Raw genomic sequence first — 18,712 nt, 5'->3', positions numbered from 1 at the left:
AATGGAGCTGGAGGAGCGGCCCCCTCCACTTGATGTCGTGACCGCCTGCATTCTGCCGCGGATTCAATTGCAGTGACAGTTCACTTCAGCGTAAATACAGATTCGAGCGAGAACAAAGCTTGCATTCTGCAGCTCTGCAGCTTAGTGTTAGACTTGTTTAAACAGCTTCTTTAGGGCTGGGCTTGTCTCTGAGCAGAATGTCAAAAAGACAGTGTGCTGAGCAGATACGGCAGAGCCCGCTGCCAACTTGTGCAGCACCTTGCTTGCAAATCCATCCCCAGGCACTTCCCAGCAGTGGAACGAAAGCCCCCATTGTGTGCACGGTCCTTTTGTTTTCTTTTGTCCAATCCATTTTTCAACACGGGCAATTCCTTCTGTTTGAGCTGACGATGTGTTTTTTCCTCCGTGAGCACTTTTTCTGCAGAAGGAGGTGGCTGCTGGTGTGGGAACTTTTTTTATTCATTCAGTTTTTCCTTTAGATTTGTCCAGACATCCCCAGCTTCTCTCAGAATCTGGTTGGGAAAGGGGCTGCAACTGGGCTTTCCAGTACCTGAGAGTTTCTGAACACTGTCCAAGGTGAAAGAACTGTAGTTTTTCTTGTAGTAAAAGCTGGGCTTGGCCTCTGCTTTTATTGGCGTGAGAAGAATTTTCCCCTCTAGTTAATCAAACCTGAACTGCTTGCACTGCGCAAGTCCTCCCTGTAGTTCTGTTTGTGCTGGCAGCCCTTCACTTCCCACCTCTCTCCAGGTGCTGCTGGAGACAGGCCCGTCCTTTGTAGGAGTGCCAGTCACCTGGTTTCTGCAGAGAATGGCTTGTTCAGTTGGCCATTGCCAGGAGCTGGCTAAGAGAGGACTCTTGGAGAGAGTCCTCAGTATTCCAGGCAAGTCATTTTGGTAGGTCCTTGGTAGGAGGGAAGGAGAAGAGAATGTATGTTGATGGAGTAGGACTTGGACTTCAGCTTCTGGGGCTCTGTCTTGTAGCTTGAGGTATTCCCTGCCTTTATTTACCCTTCTGTAAAATGGGGGGAGCGCTCAGTAGCTGCATGGAGATCATAACACAGAATGCTTGCAGTGTCTTGGGCCTTCTGATGAGAGGTGCAGCAGCAGTAGGTACCTCTGCATGCATGGAGAAGCAATGTGCCTATCTTTGAAACTTTAAGAGGGCACTGGGAGCCCTGTTTTTAAAAAAGGCCCTTCTCTTTAGGCCTGGATTTAGGCAGATTTAGAGGCTTACCAAACCAGTTATGAAACACTTTGGTGTATCTTCCTAAACATTTTCTTCACTGTTGGAAACCTGACTGTAGCTGACGTGTTCTTAGGAGTGAAATCTGGGAAATCCAGGTGACCAGAAACCATAAAGCTTGACCACTTGGTTTCGCAGTGTCCAGGCTCAGGTAAATGGTAAAGCACATGACTTTAATTGCTTTATCTGTTTAACCAGTCTGGATCATTTACTGGTAATGCGGTGATGGTGATTCTTCAGATGATAACAGTATCCTCTTAACTGTACCTGATCGGTGGAATGTGCCCTGTCCACTCATTCCTGTCTGTGGCATTTTCATAAAACCCCAGCAACAACCAACCCTTGTCCTCGTGCATACATGCTCCTCAGAAAAGACATTTTTAAATAAGACCGTGTTCCAGCACCCTGTGGGAAATAAAGATCAGGAATTCAAACCTGCTTTGTCAGATCTTTCACACATGGCTTATGTATGTTTTGCTCTCTGCCCATCTCAGACTAGCCCAGGCTTCAAGTCTTCAGTTCCCATTTCCCACCACCAAAATAGAAATGCAGGCTGCAGCTGCAAGTCTATGCTAGACGCCAGAGCAAAAGTACTAAGCTGTGTTTACACTTCTGAAGTGCTCTAGGGAAGAAATCTCACCTTTAGCACTGGCTCTCAGTATTTAATTGGCTTTTAATTTCTTGTATAATCTTACATTTGTATCATTCTTGGTTCACACGTAGTCAGCATCAAGTCTAATCTGCTGTGGCTGCCTCCTGAGGAGGAACATATCAGCTGTTTTAAAGCTCATAATAGAGGGAACTAACACAGTGTCCAGTTGAAATGGCAGGGAAAGTACAGGGGTATATCATGGTTATCGAGTGTAGGATTTGCCCAGGACTCAGCATGCAAAGTATTCTCTGAGAAGGGAAGTGACTCTTCCCCTCTATTCAGCACTGGCGAGGCCCCATCCACAGTCCTGTGTCCAGTTGTGGGCCCCCCACTACAGAAAGGATGTGGACGCATTGGAGAGAGTCCAGTGGAGGGCAATGAAAATGGTTGGGTGGCTGGGGGGCATGACTGGTGAGGAGATGCTGGGGGAGCTGGGCTTATTTAGATTAGAGAAGAGAAGACTGAGGGGGGATTTGGTAGTAATCTTCACTTCCCTGCAGGGTGGGTCCAAAGAGGATGGAGCCGGACTGTTCTTAGTGGTGGCAGATGACGGAGCAAGGAGCAATGAGCTCACGTTGCAGCAAGGGAAGTTGAGGTTGGATATTAGGAAAAACTCCCACTAGAAGGGTGGTGAAGCACTGGAACAGGTTGCCCAGGGGGGTGGTGTAGTCTCCATCCTTCAAGGTGTTTAAGGCCCAGCTTGACGCAGCCCTGGCTGGGATGATGTAGTTGGGGATGGTCCTGCCATGAGCGGGGGGGGGTTGAACTAGATGATCTCCTCAAGTCCTTTTTCACCCTTATTTTCTCTGTTTCTGTGAATGCCTCTTTCCTTCCAAAATGCATCCTTTAAATTGATTGGGACCTTATAAAGCAATAAAACACCCTCAAGCAACGTCTTGGAGCAATGACTCAGAGGGAAGAAGTCCTTGCAGCATCTCGGGTTTTCTAGTCTGTTTCCAGATCAGGCCCTGACTGAGCCTTGACTCTGCAGGCAAACCGATTGAACAAGTTGGGCAATGTTTGACTGAAGGCAATGGTTTTCATCACTGGGCACCAAGATGACTGATAACCCAGAGGGCTGAAAGCAAATGGCCAGCCCCAGTGATAACGTTCCTCAGCCGTACCCAGGATTTGCAGGTGGGAGGAGAGTGTAAACAGCCTGGGAGGAATTGGCTCTTGGAGTAGGGAGGAGTTCATCCCTGCTTGCTTCTACCTTTTAACACATGGCTTCCAAGTTTCTGCCTTTTAAACTGTTTCTGCAGCGGGTATATACATGCTCTGAATCCCTCCAGGGAGATGGAGATCTACACACTATTAAACAGGCCCCACCCTTCTCCCCCCCAACGTTGAGTTTGCTCTTTGTTCCCAAGCATGGCAGTGCCTGCAGCTTGGCTGTTGTTCTCGAGGGAGATCTGACGGCAGCTGGGAGGCTTAGAGTCCAGGGATCGGTTTGTCAGAGCGAAGGGGGTTGCTGCCAACAACCCAGAAGTGCCAGAAGGGAGCCAGAAGTGTGTTTGACCCACATCAAGGTCAGATGAGGAAAGAAGAGCAGGGGATCATAGTACTTGGGGTCAGAAAGGACCTAAGCAGATCATCAGGTCTGACCCCTTGCCCCGGGCAGGAACGGGTGCTGGGGTCATATCACCTCAGCCAAATATCTGTCCAGCCTCCCCTTGAAGACCCCCAAGGTAGGAGAGAGCACTACCTCCCTTGGGAGCCCATTCCAGAGCCTGGCAGCACTAACTGTACAGTCATGTCTCCTGATGTCCAGCCTGAACCTTCTCTCTAACAATTTGTGGCCATTATTCCTAGTAACCCTGGGTGGTGCCCGGGGGAACAGAGCCTCCCCCAATTCCCTCTGGTCCCCCCAGTGAGTTTGTAAACAGCAACCAGATCCCCTCTCAGCCTTCTCTTTTGGAGGCTGAATAGGTTCAGGCCCTTTAGCCTCTCTTCGTAGGGCCTGCCCTGCTACCCCTTGACCATGCAAGTGGCCCTCCTTTGGACCATCTCAATGCTAGCCACATCCCTCCTGAAGTGCGGTGCCAAGAACTGGACGCAGTACTTCAGCTGCGGCCTGGCCAGTGCCTCATAGAGGGGGAGGATCACCTCCCTGGACCTGCTTGTGATGCATCTGTAGATGCACGACAAGGTGCGGTTAGCCTTACTGACCACTTCTTCACGTTGCTGGCTCATGTCCATCCTGGAGTCAACAATGACTCCAAGATCCCTTTCTGCCACAGTGTTGACAAGAAGGGTGTTCCTGGCCTATAGGTGTGTTGCTGGTTCCTTTGCCCTAGATGCAGTACTTTTAAGGTTGACAGGCACTGAGGTGTTGGTCTCTAATTCCTTGTGGATGGGTGTGACTAGCTTGCAATTGTGATAGAGGGTGCATAGAGTAAATGGGCTACTTGGCTCTTCCCTCTTTCCTCCTGTGCCAAGTCCCAGATTGGTAGGGAATGTATTTTGGAGATCATCCTGTGCTGTCAATTGAGCCCCCTACATGAGTGGTAAACTTAGTTATAAAAGCTGCTTCTGAACCCAGGTTGCTGGGGAGAGAATGGCTTATGGTTAGATGTTCCCTGTGGAGAACTTGCAGGAGCAAACCATTATAAATGCACTTGTCAGGACTAGAATCGCTTGTGTCTTTGCATAGGAAGGACCCTTGCCTCATGTTATGTTGTTTTCTTAACATTCATGGTTTCCTAGGATTGGGAGCCTGACTAGCTGAATTCAGTGGCAGACTCCAGCATTATTCAGCAGAAGGCATCTTCTAGCTGCAAGTGCATGCTGTTGTTTTGCCTGTCTTCAGAGTAGATCAGCTTGGTAGGGCAGAGAGGGATAGCAGAGTTGTGAAACTGCACTAAGTATGTCCATGTGGCTCCTCACCTTGTCATGAACTGTTACATCTGACATTACTGGTCCATTACTTATAGCGTGACTTGTATCCTATGCTGAGGGGGGAGGCGATTTCCCTACTACAGGCTTCAAGGAGGTTTTTTTTTGTGTTTTTTTTTTTTTTTTTTTTTTTTCCTGTAGCTTTGACTTGTTTGTGCTCCAACTGCAACCAAGCAAACTCCACATGTGAAACCGATGGTGTCTGCATGGTCTCCATCTCCAATCTGGATGGGGTTATGTATCACATTCGCGCTTGTATCCCCAAAGCAGAGCTGGTTCCTGCTGGAAAGCCTTTCCACTGCCTGAGCTCAGAAGATGTGCGAAACACACACTGCTGCAACTTGGATTTTTGCAACAAGGTGGACTTAATGGTGCCCAGCGGTGAGTATGGAAATGTCCTGCCATCCCATTTGGGGATCTTGTGAGTGCTTAGAGCAGGGGTTGGGAACTAGGACTCTTGGCTCCAGTTCTCATCACTGCCACTAGCCTGCTGTGTGAAAGGACACATCCCTGCCTCCCAGTCTCCACTTTCTCATGGGCAAAATGGGAATAGTCACTCTCTGCTTTCCATGAGAGTAAGCAGAGCATTACCCACTGGTGCCCTGTATTAGGGTAGGAAGAAAGCTTACAGCGTTCTGTGTTCTCTCCTAGCTTGCTCTGTCTTTGTCACACCTAACCCCTGGTGCCTCAACATGCCTCACCTCCTTAACCTTGCCCCCCACCCTGTTCCCAGAGTTGTTTGAGTGACTGCTGTGCTTTTTCTGCACTTCCCCTTTGGGGTGGGTTCACCACTGCTGAAAAGGGCCCTGCAGCCTTGAGGACTTGGTCTTAGAGCAGAGTTCTGCAGTGGTCTGCTTTTTGTCTGATGGAATTGCTTTTCTTCCTGCAGGATTGAAATTCCTCTTTAATCAGTAAGGTTTGAGCACAAGTTTATGGCACTAATTTAAGGCTTCAGAGCAAAAGGGCGGTGGGGGGTGCAGAACTCAAAAACCCTTCAGTTTGATACCAACATCCATCAAGGAAGAGCAAGTAAGATTCCCCTGCTATTAACCATCAGTGGGTAAAGGCTTGGTGCTGAAGACACGTCGGCAGCTATGCATCGGGCATAATTTCATCCTCTGGCTACAGTTTTAATTCAAGTTGATTTTGGTGGTAGCCAGGCTGGTGGTTTAGCTCTACTGCATGGAGAAGGGAAGCTGAAAGTGATGTGGGAATGTGGGAAAGACTGCTTTTATTGCCCTTTTTTGGCCCTCTGGCTCCTCGGGAGGAGTTGACCCATTTTGAAAGGAGCAGCCTCTGGCAGGAAGCTGGGTCAGTCCAGTACTGAGCTGCTTGGGGCAAGTGAGAAGCACCAACCACAGCTAACCAGAGCTGAGATCGCCTGGGTAGGCTGAGATCGCCTGGGTAGTTGGTGGGGGTTGTGTTTCACATGGACAGTGCCCTGCAGGCAAAACAGATTGGGAGAGCTGGGCGGCCCCTGTCAGGATCTGAAAACGGGGTGTAAAATCCTAGTTGATGTGAGGGCATTGGCTCCTGCTCGCAGTTCCACTGCTGACAAAGCCCTTTCTGATCAGTTGTCCAGCTGGCCTGTCTGCTGCCCCTCAACTTTGCAGTGGGTCGCATGTTAACACTGCTGTTTGCCCTTTGTACAACCCTGCGACAGATCTAGAGCTAATGTAGCCTGGGCTCCGAGAGGAGCTGGGGGCTTTCCCTGGGGGTTTGGAGGGCCTACAATGGAGTTAGGTTTCACCTGAAATGTTTCTCTTCCCTTTTCAAGGGCACCTGAAAGAAACTGAACCCCAGTCCAGCTGGGGCCCTGTGGAGCTGGTGGCAGTGATTGCAGGACCGGTCTTCCTTGTATTTGTCATCATAATTGTGGTGGTGTTTGTTTTTCACCATCACCAGCGAGTCTATCACAATCGGCAGCGGTTGGACATGGAAGATCCCTCTTGCGAAATGTGTCTGTCCAAAGATAAGACCCTGCCAGATCTGGTCTATGATCTTTCCACCTCTGGCTCTGGCTCAGGTACTGGCTGGGGAAGGAAGGGACAAACAATATGCCGTGTAATAGAATATCTGTGTTCCCGAGTGCTTGGTGCCATGGGTTCTAGGAAACTGAGAATGGGCCACAGCCTATCCTGGCTTACCTGGGGTCTGCCTTGTAATAGGGCACCATGTGGCCTTATTGTAAACCAGTTGTGGGGCAATGAAGCCAGTGGCCCAGTACTGTTGCTTAGGTACCTTGGTGATGGGTAAACATTCATGTGGCACCTTCTAAAGCATCCCGTAGGGCTAGACAGTCTTGTATGCATACCTGAACTCTCTGTATTCACCTCCATAGTGCTTAAATGAAGCTACTCTATGTAGTCTAATACTACAGGACAGCCAAAGAGGTGGTGACGAGAAGCAGCTTCTGTCACCAAACTGTACAAGGCTAACTGATGGAAGCAAAGTGAAGGCCTTTTGCCAGGACAGATGTTTTCAGGCCCTTTGCAGTGCCAAGCATAATGGGATCTTTAATGTGTACTTAGTATTCTCATTTGGGGTCTTACCGGCAAAGTGGTAGCCACAGCAGACTTGTAGTTCCTTACCAGACACTGGGGTGTGTCTGATTTGAGCAGTCCTGTTATGAAATGTCATGAAACATTTCTTGCATATAGCCCTAGATGTTCAGTTGGCAGTGGCAACAATTCCAGGAGAAAAGGAAAATAACACTTATGTTGGGGCAGAGGGCAAGGATAAAGTAAAGCACCTTGATGCTTTCTGATCACTATTCCCAAATTGGTGCCTGCAAGATGATAAGGTTTGCTTGTCCTGGGAGCTTATGAGGGCTGGACAGAGTCTTTTATCCCTGGCAGGCTGTGAAGTGATGGCTGGGTACCAGAAGGATGGAGGTAGTAGGAATGCCGGTGGCAGGCATAGGGTTGACTTAATAACTACCTGGGTTTTGTCTGAGCCCAATCTGATCATACAGAGCAATCCTGCTGGGTGTGCTCCCTGTTAAACTTGCTACTTCAGTACATCCTCAAGTGCCTGTTATTTGAATTCTTCAAATCTCTTGCCTGCAGGTTTGCCTCTCTTTGTACAGCGGACTGTAGCTCGAACGATTGTCCTGCAGGAGATCATTGGCAAAGGCCGCTTTGGGGAAGTGTGGCGAGGCAGGTGGCGTGGTGGCGATGTGGCTGTGAAAATCTTTTCTTCACGGGAGGAGCGCTCCTGGTTTAGGGAGGCAGAAATATACCAGACGGTCATGTTGCGACATGAGAACATTCTGGGATTTATTGCTGCAGATAACAAAGGTAAAATGCTGTCTCAGCTTTCACTGGTGGCATTGGATTCCTTAGTATTCTTTACTTTAGCATCCAGTTCGCATCTGTTTCTGTCCGGACTTGGAAATGAAATAGTGAAAAAACACCACCAGGGTACATTTTTAAGGTATTACGATCTCTTCTTTAAAGTAAAGGAAGATGTCATCAATCTTTATTAATAAAAATTAAAACAGCAAGCGATCAGTGGGACACAATCTGTCACAAAGGAAGTTTCTCTCGGAGAGAAGCAGAAAACTTACACTTCTAAGTCAGGTCTGGTAGCGGTTTCTATCCAGCCAATAGTTCTGATGGTCAAGATCTTTTCCAGTAAATAGGAGAATTTACTAAATGTAATAACGCTAACTGGATAAGTGAAGTCTGGGCTCCAGCGTGATGTATTTCAGTGTTTAGTAGCACTTCCTTTGCCCAGACATTTGGGTTTAATCTTGCAGTATCTTGGCATTTTGCAGAGAAGCATCTATAACCTGGGGCCATTGGCAAAGATTGTTGCAGCATTTAAAGGACTGAACTGCTTAAATGGTGGGTGGAGCAGCTAATTGCTTGCTTTGGGGACTCTGGGTAACAAGGTGTAGCTCTCCCTTCATGTCTCGCCCACTGACCAGCAGTCCAATCCAGCATCACTTACACTGTAGCATCACTCCCTCCCCATCCCCCAGAACCAGGACAGCGTGCATCTTGCTGACCTCTTCCCATCCGATGACTTTTTTTTTCCCCCCTTGGACCAGATAATGGGACCTGGACACAGCTGTGGCTTGTCTCTGATTACCACGAGCATGGCTCCCTGTTCGATTACCTCAACCGATACACTGTGACCATTGAGGGGATGATTAAGCTGGCCCTGTCTGCTGCCAGCGGCTTGGCCCATCTGCACATGGAGATTGTGGGGACCCAAGGTAAAAGGCACTAGCAGAGGACTGGCACGTGTTCCTTAGACCAGGATAAAGCAGAGAACAAGCAGGGAACTTGTCCCTGAGAACAGCAGGATTTCTGTCTTTTTAGGATGGAGTTTCATGAGCTGAATTCAGGCTAGGTTGGTACTGCCCACATGTTACTACTGTTTGGCTGGCCATTATTTCCAAGAGGAGGTCCCTGCAGTCCAGTCCCTAGCAGGCTGTGCCCGCATTATGCATGCACACCTAGTGGGGTGCTGGCCATGACTGGGGATCAGGAATAGTCCTGTAGTGGCCTGAGCTAGAACAGTGACTCTGAGCTTTTAGAGCATGACACATGGCACTGGAGAGGTGCTGCCCTGTCAAGTGTCTTGTGAGCTGAGCTGATTAGAATAACTCCCTCCACTGATTATGAATAGAGGCACTGGTCATTCAGGCAGTTACTTGATGCCTTCTTCAGAGGTGTTAAACAAAGGACAGGAGGGGAGATGGGGCTGTAGAGCGGAATGTCTGTATAGATGCAAAGTATCTCTTTAAGACTATGAATTAAAGGAACTCTTGGTACTTCTGTTTTTCTGCCTGGCAAATCTGCTGCCATGTGAGAAGGACAAGTCCCACCCTCACTGGGACTTGATTTTACTCTTGCAGGAAAGCCAGGGATTGCCCACCGAGACTTGAAATCCAAAAACATCCTGGTGAAGAAGAATGGCACCTGTGCCATTGCTGACCTGGGGCTGGCCGTCCGCCACGATTCGGTCACTGACACTATTGACATTGCACCCAACCAGAGGGTTGGAACAAAGCGGTAAAGAGAACAGCCTCTCTGATGGGAATGTGGGTACAGTCACTGTGGGAGCCTCCCTGGGCCGATGGGGCTTGTCCAAGGTGTTGGATTCCCAGAGTCTTGCTGAAGCTGAGCCCAGCTAGTCTTTGCAGGGAGCTTGTCTCTGGTTCTGCCTCCCTGACTACCCCCAGCCCCAAGCTTGGGTACAGCACCCAAGCTTTGCATCTGGCAGAAAATACCATGGGATCTTCACAGGGTTTCTGACCAGGAAATGACTTAACTCCTTTTTCTGTCCCACAGATACATGGCCCCTGAGGTGCTGGATGAAACCATCAACATGAAGCATTTTGATTCTTTCAAGTGTGCTGATATCTATGCACTGGGCTTAGTCTATTGGGAGATTGCTCGTAGGTGCAATGCAGGAGGTAATATGCTTTTGGTTCATCCTCTGGCTTTATGCCAACAGCTAAACTCATGTTGGGAGCCCAGGCTGCCGGCTCCTCCAGTGCTCGACAGGTCCCCTGTGGTTGAGAGCATGGGGGGGTGTCCATGTGTACATCTCCAAAGGAGGAAGCAGTGGGGAAGTGACTCAACCCGGGCACGTGAGCGGGTGAGGGTAATCAGCTGTTGCTGGCAAATCTGTTCCTTCCTTTGGACAGACTTCGAGGAGGAAGTGGTGCTGCTGATTCAGTAGGTAGTTTTCTTGCCTATGAATCAGTACTGAGCCAGTGTCCTGGCCTGTGGTGCTGGGTAGGGGCAGGGGTACAGTTACAGGGATTTTCCTCTTGTACAGCATGGTCCTAACAGCTCATGTAACTCAAGAGTCTGGCCTGTTTTCCAAGAGGGGCAGTGTCTAATCTCCATGTCCTGGCTAAAACTGAGTTGCAGCAGCAACATCCTGCTTCTCTGGACTCCTCCCACAACTGTGGTTTCGCAGATTCCTCACTCGTGTCCCAAACAGTTGCATAGCATTGTTGCATCGTGTGGGTCGGGCCTCTCCAGAAATGACACCCCGCTCCCTGCTTTCAGGTATCCATGAAGAATATCAGCTTCCGTACTATGACCTTGTGCCCTCTGACCCCTCCATTGAGGAGATGCGGAAAGTTGTATGCGACCAGAAGCTGCGGCCCAACATTCCTAACTGGTGGCAGAGCTATGAGGTAGAGTCTGTTATCATCTTTTTCGAGCTGAAGGGAAACTGCACCATCTACTGGGTAGAGGGAGCCCAGACAGTCCTGGAAGCAATAACCTTGGGAGTGGGACTTTCCTGCTCCAGCCAGCACTGGCTGTACGTTCAGCATGGTTTTGACCCCATGGTGGAAATCTAGGAAAGCACATGGGAGACTGAATGTGGAGAGTGAAGCAATTGCCGAGTCTGCATGGCCTGGAGAGCAGGTCTGTCGAGAGCACAGCAGACTGTGTGGTGGGGCTCCACCCACCGTTGGCACCTCCACCTTAGCAGGAAGTGAACTTCAGTACCTTGTAACCACTCCTCTTGGCACTTGGCCTTGTCTGAGCCATGCAAACATGAATGCTCTGTACACCTGTTGTCACTAGGTGGGACAAAACAGCCAGGCCTGAGCCCAAGTCCCTGCCTTGCAGCCATCAGCCCTGCGGCTGATTAAGAATCATGTGGCCGGGGAGAGACTGAGCTCTTGTCTTCCCTCAGTCAGTCAGTAAAGGCTGGGGGGGGGGTAGCCCAAACTGCCAAATCCTATAGATAAGCGGACAGTCCAGTCATGGTGTGATCACACCAGTGCCTTCCTCAAGCGCTGAGTTGGCTTCAGGCAGGTGCTGGTCCTGCACTGGCAGAAGAGCTGAAGGCTTTGGGAGGAGAAGCTAACACCTGTCTTGCTGTCCCGGGTAGGCGCTGCGAGTGATGGGCAAGATGATGCGGGAGTGCTGGTATGCCAACGGTGCTGCTCGACTTACTGCCTTGCGCATCAAGAAAACGCTATCGCAGCTGAGTGTCCAGGAAGATGTGAAAATCTAGCCGAGGGAACTACACAGCAGCTGCCATGCTAGAGCATGCGATGGAGGCCTACCTCGTGTTTCTATCCAACCATGCTGCGATCACCAGACAGCGTGACCTGTGGGCTACTAGGCAGGCAGGGAGGCGAGCCTCTGAAAAACGCTTCCTCCCTAGTTGGGTATGAAATGAACAGAAACCTTTTGCGATCACCTCCTGACAGCATGAAGACGGGAGGGACTCCTCGGAGGGGGTCTCAGCCACGAACGTAACTTTTTTTCTTTTTTCTTTGGAAATCCCTGTAAAGTCCAGTGTGTGGTTCTCATAGGAAAGGGGCTGGGGCTGGGTGCTGGGAGCAGGTGGGGAAAAGGAAGGCTTTCTTGCTGTACCTTGGGGTTTGTTTTTCTGGGGGTGGCGTGTGCACTTTTACACCCACTTCCCCCCACATGTTCTCCTTCATATTAGAAAAACCATGGTGCTCCCTTCTAAGAGCTGAGCCTGAGCAGTTTTATCAGCTTTGTGAAACCATTTCCCTTCTAGTTTTATTTCTATACATGGTTTGTTTTTTTTTAAGCTTGAAATATCCTACAGTTTTTAAAGAGGTCAGGCCAGCCACTGGTATGTGCAGCAGTGCATGTGTGTGTGAGGCGCGTGCTGCCCCCCCTCCACAGGCGGGCAGTATGCACTTGCAGGGGCGCGTGTCTCCATCTGTGCTTTCTGTGCATGTGCAATCTCAAGTGTCCCCTTCTGCACTGTGGGTGCTGATGCCCTCCTCTTGTCCAGCAGCAGGCATCCTCTAGCTTGAATAGGCTGCTTTCAATCAGACCCTTTATCCTCCCATGTGGGGGACATGTCCTGGCACTAGCTGCAGGAACCTCTATCAGGTGTGCTTCACTGCCACCCCCTCCCCTCACTAAAATGGGGAACTGACTTCACCCTGGAGTTCAGGCTTTTGAGCAAACCCTCTGGGTTTGCAGTGCTTGCAGCTTGGAAGGATTGCCTGGTGAGGAGGGATACAGCAGAGCTGAGAGGTGCCTGAAGTCTGAGCTGATGCTATGCCTGGCTGGAGTGTCCTGGGCAGGTGGGCTTGCAGGGCATCCACCTTTTGGACTGTAGCCCTTAGATGTTTTGAAAGGGTTCTGGTAGGAACACTACAAAACCTGCCACTAGGCATGTACGGCCTGACCCACAGAAAGCCGGGTGCCCGTGGAAGTGGTACTGCCCAGTACCCCTCAAGGCACCCAGCCAGAGCTAGTGGCAGGGGGGTCAGGACTGGAAGTGCGCATCCATCTTTTTAATATACCTGTGTAAATATCTCGTGTTCTGGAAGCAGCTGTGTATAACTTGGGGTGGGAGTGGGGGGCAGGGGGGGGGTCACTGCATGAATCTGATTGCAACTGAATAACCAGTCTGGGTGAAGCAGAACTGATCTGACTGTTGCAGCCGCGTGGGGGCCTAGCAAATGTGGGAGCAGAGGGAAGCCAAGCGGAGGGAATGGCAGTAGCGAGGGCCGTTCCAGGAAGCTGGGCTTTTGGCTGGGTCCATACCTGTGGTGGAGAACTCTGAAGCCATAACTTTTAACTGGAGTGGGTTTGATTAGTTTTTTATTTTCCGGGAGGGTCTGGATTTTAACTTTTTTTAATATTGTTAATTCTTTGTAAGAGAAGAAAAAAAAAAAACAACAATCTCTAATGATTACCTCTCAACCTGTTCGTTTGTAATGAAATCACTGCAAAAAAAGAAAAAAAAACCAAATGCACACTGCTCGACTTACACTGGAACTGTTTCTACTCGAACCTGGGGCCTGCTCTGAAAGGTGAGGCTTCATCTCTGCTCCAGCTGCCGGGGTGACTTTTTCTAAAACACTCTGTTCTTGCTGTCTGTGTATCCGTGTCTGTCTGTCCCTGAGCCCCGTATCATGTCTGTGATGATGGTATCTCTGTACAGTGAGGAATCTCTTGCCTTGTGTTTGGAGCCATTTTGCATCCTCCCGTTGTTTGAAGATGACAGGCAGCGCGGAGCTGTTCCCCTGCCTGGGAGGCTGCAGGCCATTGGTTCGTGGAGCAGTGGAGTACGTGATTTGTGAATGTACAGCTTTCCTTCCCCTTCTGATTTGTTCTGATGTTTCTCAGCCAGAGGTTACCCTGTCTCTACAGCGACACTGCACTGACTGATCCTTTCTACACTTGGGAACCAGGTGGTGGGCGCCTGAGACCAGGCTGACACGATTCCCCAGCTGCCAGGAGCAGGGCTGGTCGGGCTGGGGAGGGAGTTGTAACCATGGCCATGCCCATCATGCCAGCAGGTACGGTTTGCCAGTCCTTTTGTGAGCATTGTATCCTCCCTTCAGAGCACAAAGCCTCCTGTTCGCTGTCCAAAGACTCCTCCTTGATGGCCCCACTTCAGCTGTTTTAACTCTTTGCATTGATTCACCCTCCCACCCCACTAACTGTAGCCACACATGCACCTGCCTCGATATGACACTAAGCAGCAGATTGTCTAGCTGTATTGCCCCCAAAGGCAGAGAAGTGGGGGTGGGAAATGGGTGGGATGCCCTTGTGACGGGGGTTTTCAAGACGGCTCAGTCCACGGGTTCTGGAGCCGTCCAAAGGGGTCGACCCCAGCCAGACCTCTGCGATTGGCGCCACACCAATGTAGCATTTCTGCAGCACTTTTGCGCACGCGCTCTGGGGTGGCCTGCAATAGTTACTTAGCTGACCAGTAGCAAACCTAGGAGCCATGCTGCTCTGAGCTGAACGGCGGGGAGCTCTGCAGCTGCTGTAACAGCATGCAGCCACCACAGCGTGGGGCAGGGAGGAGAGGAGAAATAATTTGCTTAATTAGGGGGATTTTAGACCTCTGCCAACAGGAGAGAGTTGGAGCCAAGGAGGCAGAGGCTTTTAGCCTGGTGCCAGGTAAGGGATGGACCTCTGGCTTCAGAACAGATCTTTCTTGGTACTTACCTGCCCTTTTCTTTGTTTGGGTTTGTACATTTGATTAGAAAAGGACTGTAAAATAGCCACTTAGACACTTTACCTCTTCAGTATGCAAATGTAAATACTATGTAATATAGGAAATCTTTTGTTTTAATATAAGAATGAGGCTGTCCAATTTCTGCTGTACATTATTAAAAGTTGGTTTTATTCACGTGACCTGTTGGATCTGTGGCTTACACGGCAACAACTGCAGGCCCCAAGTGGGGAAAGGGAGGAGTCACTTAAGGGTCCCAAGGCAGACCTTGGAGCCAAGTGTCCTAGTGGGAGAAAGGAGAGGTCTCGGCTTACACCCTCTTCTGGGGAGCATGGGGAAGTGCCAGCACACTGGGACAGCCAGGACCCACTGGGCAAGGACTTTGAGCCTGTGTTGTTTCTAAGGACTGTACCCTGGCCTCAGGGAGCTGGGCGAGGATGACCCTTGCTTGGCCTACCTCTGGCCAAGACCTGGGTCTGCCACTCTTGCTCCACATGGGAAGACTAGATGTGCTTGGGGGAGAGGGGTTGTTAGCAGTAAGGATTGAACCTGTGACCTTCCTACCTAGAGCATGAATTCAGGTCCGCTGACTTAAAGGCAGCTGCAGCCTTCACGTAGCCAGGGGCCCCTGGCACTGCCACTGGGCCGTACCATGGTAGAAACGCACAGCAAAAGCAAACTGTGCTCCAGGGTAGGCTGAGCAGGGCAGAGCCTTGGCCAGCTGCGTGTGGACTGGGCCCTGGGTACCTGGCACTGCTGGGAACCTAACACATTGGCCTGACCCACTGCTGGGAACCTAACACATTGGCCTGACCCAGTGCAAGTGCCATCTTCCCCTTGGTGAAGAGATGCCTTCCCTTACTGGCTCTGCAGGGACAGGGGCTGGGGCCTGAACCCTCAGATCCTGCTCCCTAGGGCTAGGCAGGGTGCTCATTAACAGCATCTGCCTTATTAAGAGGATTTCTGCTGGTGGGGATGAGGCTGATTGATGGGATGTTACTGAAAAGCCCGCCTATGAGGAAGATGTTCCCTGCCCCCATGAGCTGTACCATCCTATTTCATCATTTCATGGTTGTTAGGGGCTGGAAGCAGCCTTACAGATCATCAGGTCCAGCCCCCCCTGCACTTGGGTAGGAAACATTTGCTAGAAGAGGAGCTGTTGCTTGATGCTGTCTGAAATGGAGCATGCTGTGAACAGATCAAGGGGGAAATCCTTGCACCGTGGTGCGCTCGGATGCCCTGGGTCAGGCTAATACAATTAGTGCCTGGCTTGTAGCAGGGTCTTGGGGAAGCTGTCTGGGCTGTCCTCCCTGCTCTGGTTTTTAAGCTTCAATTGCTTTGCTCTCATAAGCACCACTCACTCCCCTGCCATGCTGGAAAGGAGAGAACCTGAGAGGGGCATGGTCTTGCTACTTAAAGAGCAGTAACTGGCCCCCTTTGCGTGTACACCTGCACAGGGGGCCGGGGCATCAGAGGTGCAGCATCTAGGTAAACACGTCCCTGGGGCAAACTGGGACTGGGTGAGGGCTGTTGCAGCTCTGGTACAGCCTGACCCTTGTGAAAGCCAAACCCAGTAGCTTGAAGGCTGCCTTGTCCCGGGGGTGTGCAAGGGCTGAGCAATGCCATCGGGACTGTTGCAAACTAACTTTTGACAACTGACTCTTAAGTAAACCTTGGGCAGAATCCCCGTTGCTGTCGGCACGTAGAAGAGGCCGTGCCCTGCGCGCTCCACGAGTGCTGCTTTGACTTGCCGTGGCTTTGAACAAGCTTGCCGGAGGATGCTTGAGCCACAGCAGGAGGATGAAGTTTTGGTGTTGTCAGCTTCTTGGGGGCTGTCTCTATCCCTGCACCATACTCTGCTCTTTTTAGGAGCATCAGGAGCAAAAACTTGTAAATCGTTCATATGCGGTCACGATGTCTTCATCCCTCTGTGAGCTTGGAGGGCTTCTGCTGCCCCTGCCTGGACAGAGCTGGTGGCTGCTCTGAATGAACAGAGCGTGGATGGAAAAGCAGATGTGGGACCCAGGAGTCCTGACTTGGCCTCTTAGTCCTCCCGGCCACACACATTCCTTCGTGCTCCTGTAATTGTGACTCATTGTTTTGGCTGCAATTTCTGGCCCAAAACCTTAGCTGATCTTTAAAATGGTCTGCTTCCCCCCTCTTATTTTTGAGGTTTAAAAATCAGCAAAGATGAGATCCCTGCTGCACCCTGAGCAGGCGTTGCATCCTGTTCAGGACTCCTCTCTGACCAGGAAGATCAGCTCTCAGCCTGCTCGCCAGCCTATCGCAAGCTTCTGCACGTGGTATGAATCTCACGAGGAAGGGCCTCTGGCTGGTTTGGTTGCTAGCTGCAGCACCCTAGGGAGATGCGGTGGGATGAGCTGTGCAGCTGCAAGGTAACAGCAGGCATGAGGACTGTGATCACGCAGTGGGAGAGCAGAGACACCCCAGGGCGGCAGGGCCCCGACTCGTACCCACGCAGAGCCGTCCGTTAGCTGTAGGCCTGCTCTGTGCTCACTAAGGTTATCGCTGCGGGCCGAGTGGTTGCAGCAGAACAGTCCCCTTTTAGCCTAACGGGTCTTCTGGGAGTGTGCACACTGGCACGTTGAGCTGGTCCGTCCCTATCAGGTCAACCCCTTGCCATGCTGCAAGGTAGCACATGGAGGAGCCTTACGTTCCCCTTTGAAAAGTGCTGCGCGCTCCTGTGTCGAAAGGTGCTGTCGGAGCTGAGCGCCAGCTGGCTGCATGGCCCCAGTGGGCACTTGGTGCCGCCCTGCTGCATTTCCACATGTGGCGTTGGGTCTGCTCTGCTCTGGCCCCGGCTCGGCTGGTCCCCCTGCAGCCAGGGCGGGGCGAGGGCTGGTTTGCTTTCATTGCTGCAGTCCTGGCTGCGCCGGGGGGACAGCCGCTTCCCGGCAGGCCGGGAGGGGTGGGGGTGCAAACTCCGAGAACGGCGGAGAGAGCTTGGCACCCTCGGCTGGAGGATGCTTCTGCGGCCTCGGCGGTTGCGAAACGTGCTCAGCTGCCGGCCAGCTGTCCGAGCTGGCGCTGGAGCGCGTTGCGCTGAGACCCTGTCGCAGCTCGCAGGGGGGGCAGCTCATTCCTTGCTAAAAATGAGAACCAGCTGCTCAGCCCCCGGCACATGCGGGGGGCGGGGGGCGCTTTGGGGGGCCAGGCCCCCTTGGGCAAGTGTAGCTGGACCCAGCCCTGTGAGGGGCTCCTGGCCCGCATCTGCTTGGCGTTGGCCCCACGTCTCCACTGTGCAGCAGGCGGTGGGGGTCTTTGGGGAGGTGCAGATCTGCCCCCCCCGGAACTGCTTTGGGGCAGGGGAGATGAGGCGGGTGGGGGCCCTGCCCGGAGCCTTGCAGGGGCTGTGGCTTTGAGCCAGCCCTGTGCTGCGCCGCCCCGACGCGGCCTTGCCCTGCAGTTGGGCAGGCCGGCGGCAGAGGGAGCCCCGGGCCCGCGGATGAGGCCCCCTGGCCCAGCCCGAGGCTCCCCGGCCTGCGGGCTCTCCGAGCCGAGGCCAGAGGTGGCGGGGTGGGAGCTTTTTCCTGGTGCCACTGCCTCCTCTGCACCGCCGGCGCTGCCCGGGGCAGCCGCAGCCGCAGCCGCGTGGCCTTGGGCCGGGGACTGAGCCCGGCTTCTCCAGCGGGGAACCCGAGGCCCAGCGGAGCCGCCGTCTGGGATGCCTGCCGGCGTGGCATGGGCCGGGGGGCCGACAGGGACCCGCCACCTGCCCTGGGCCGGTGCGAGGGCCCCGGGGCTCCGGCGCTGGCTCGCGGGGCCGGGGGCCGCGTCCGCTTCCCTCCGCCTCCTGCCGGCCGTCGGCGGGCTGGGGGGCCCCGCAGGTCCGTCCTTGCACGTCCCCGGCCACCCCTGCGCATCCTTGCACGTGTGCGGCAAGCATGTGGCTTCTGGCACGCGGGGGGGTCACGCGAAGACAGCACGTGGTGCCCCCCGAAGCCCCCTGAACGCGAGGGG

At 52.2% G+C, this 18,712-nt stretch overlaps 1 protein-coding gene across 1 annotated transcript; it reads left to right on the top strand.

The window, feature by feature from the left end:
* Positions 1 to 4,909: 4,909 nt before the first annotated feature.
* On the top strand, positions 4,910 to 14,913 carry ACVR1B (activin A receptor type 1B). The gene is made up of 8 exons (XM_019556460.1): positions 4,910 to 5,170; positions 6,567 to 6,815; positions 7,858 to 8,088; positions 8,844 to 9,011; positions 9,657 to 9,813; positions 10,093 to 10,217; positions 10,822 to 10,952; positions 11,660 to 14,913. The coding sequence occupies exons 1-8, from the start codon at positions 4,996 to 4,998 to the stop codon at positions 11,783 to 11,785; spliced, it is 1,362 nt and encodes a 453-aa protein (XP_019412005.1). The 5' UTR covers positions 4,910 to 4,995; the 3' UTR covers positions 11,786 to 14,913.
* The last annotated feature ends 3,799 nt before the right edge of the window (positions 14,914 to 18,712 follow it).

This window comes from Crocodylus porosus, unplaced genomic scaffold (assembly GCF_001723895.1).
Source record: "Crocodylus porosus isolate Cpor-Errol unplaced genomic scaffold, CroPor_comp1, whole genome shotgun sequence".
Taxonomy (NCBI): Eukaryota; Metazoa; Chordata; order Crocodylia; family Crocodylidae; genus Crocodylus; species Crocodylus porosus.
Note: the sequence above shows the minus strand (reverse complement) of the source record. Positions and strands in the feature narration are given on the sequence as shown.

What these genes read in the sequence shown, in the direction of transcription:
- ACVR1B (XM_019556460.1), top strand. Translation starts at nt 4,996, where the DNA reads ATGGTCTCCATCTCCAATCTGGATGGGGTTATGTATCACATTCGCGCT. An exon ending in GGACTTAATGGTGCCCAGCG is followed by an intron (nt 5,171 to 6,566) that starts GTGAGTATGGAA and finishes TCCCTTTTCAAG; the next exon opens with GGCACCTGAAAGAAACTGAA. An exon ending in CAGAGGGTTGGAACAAAGCG is followed by an intron (nt 9,814 to 10,092) that starts GTAAAGAGAACA and finishes TCTGTCCCACAG; the next exon opens with ATACATGGCCCCTGAGGTGC.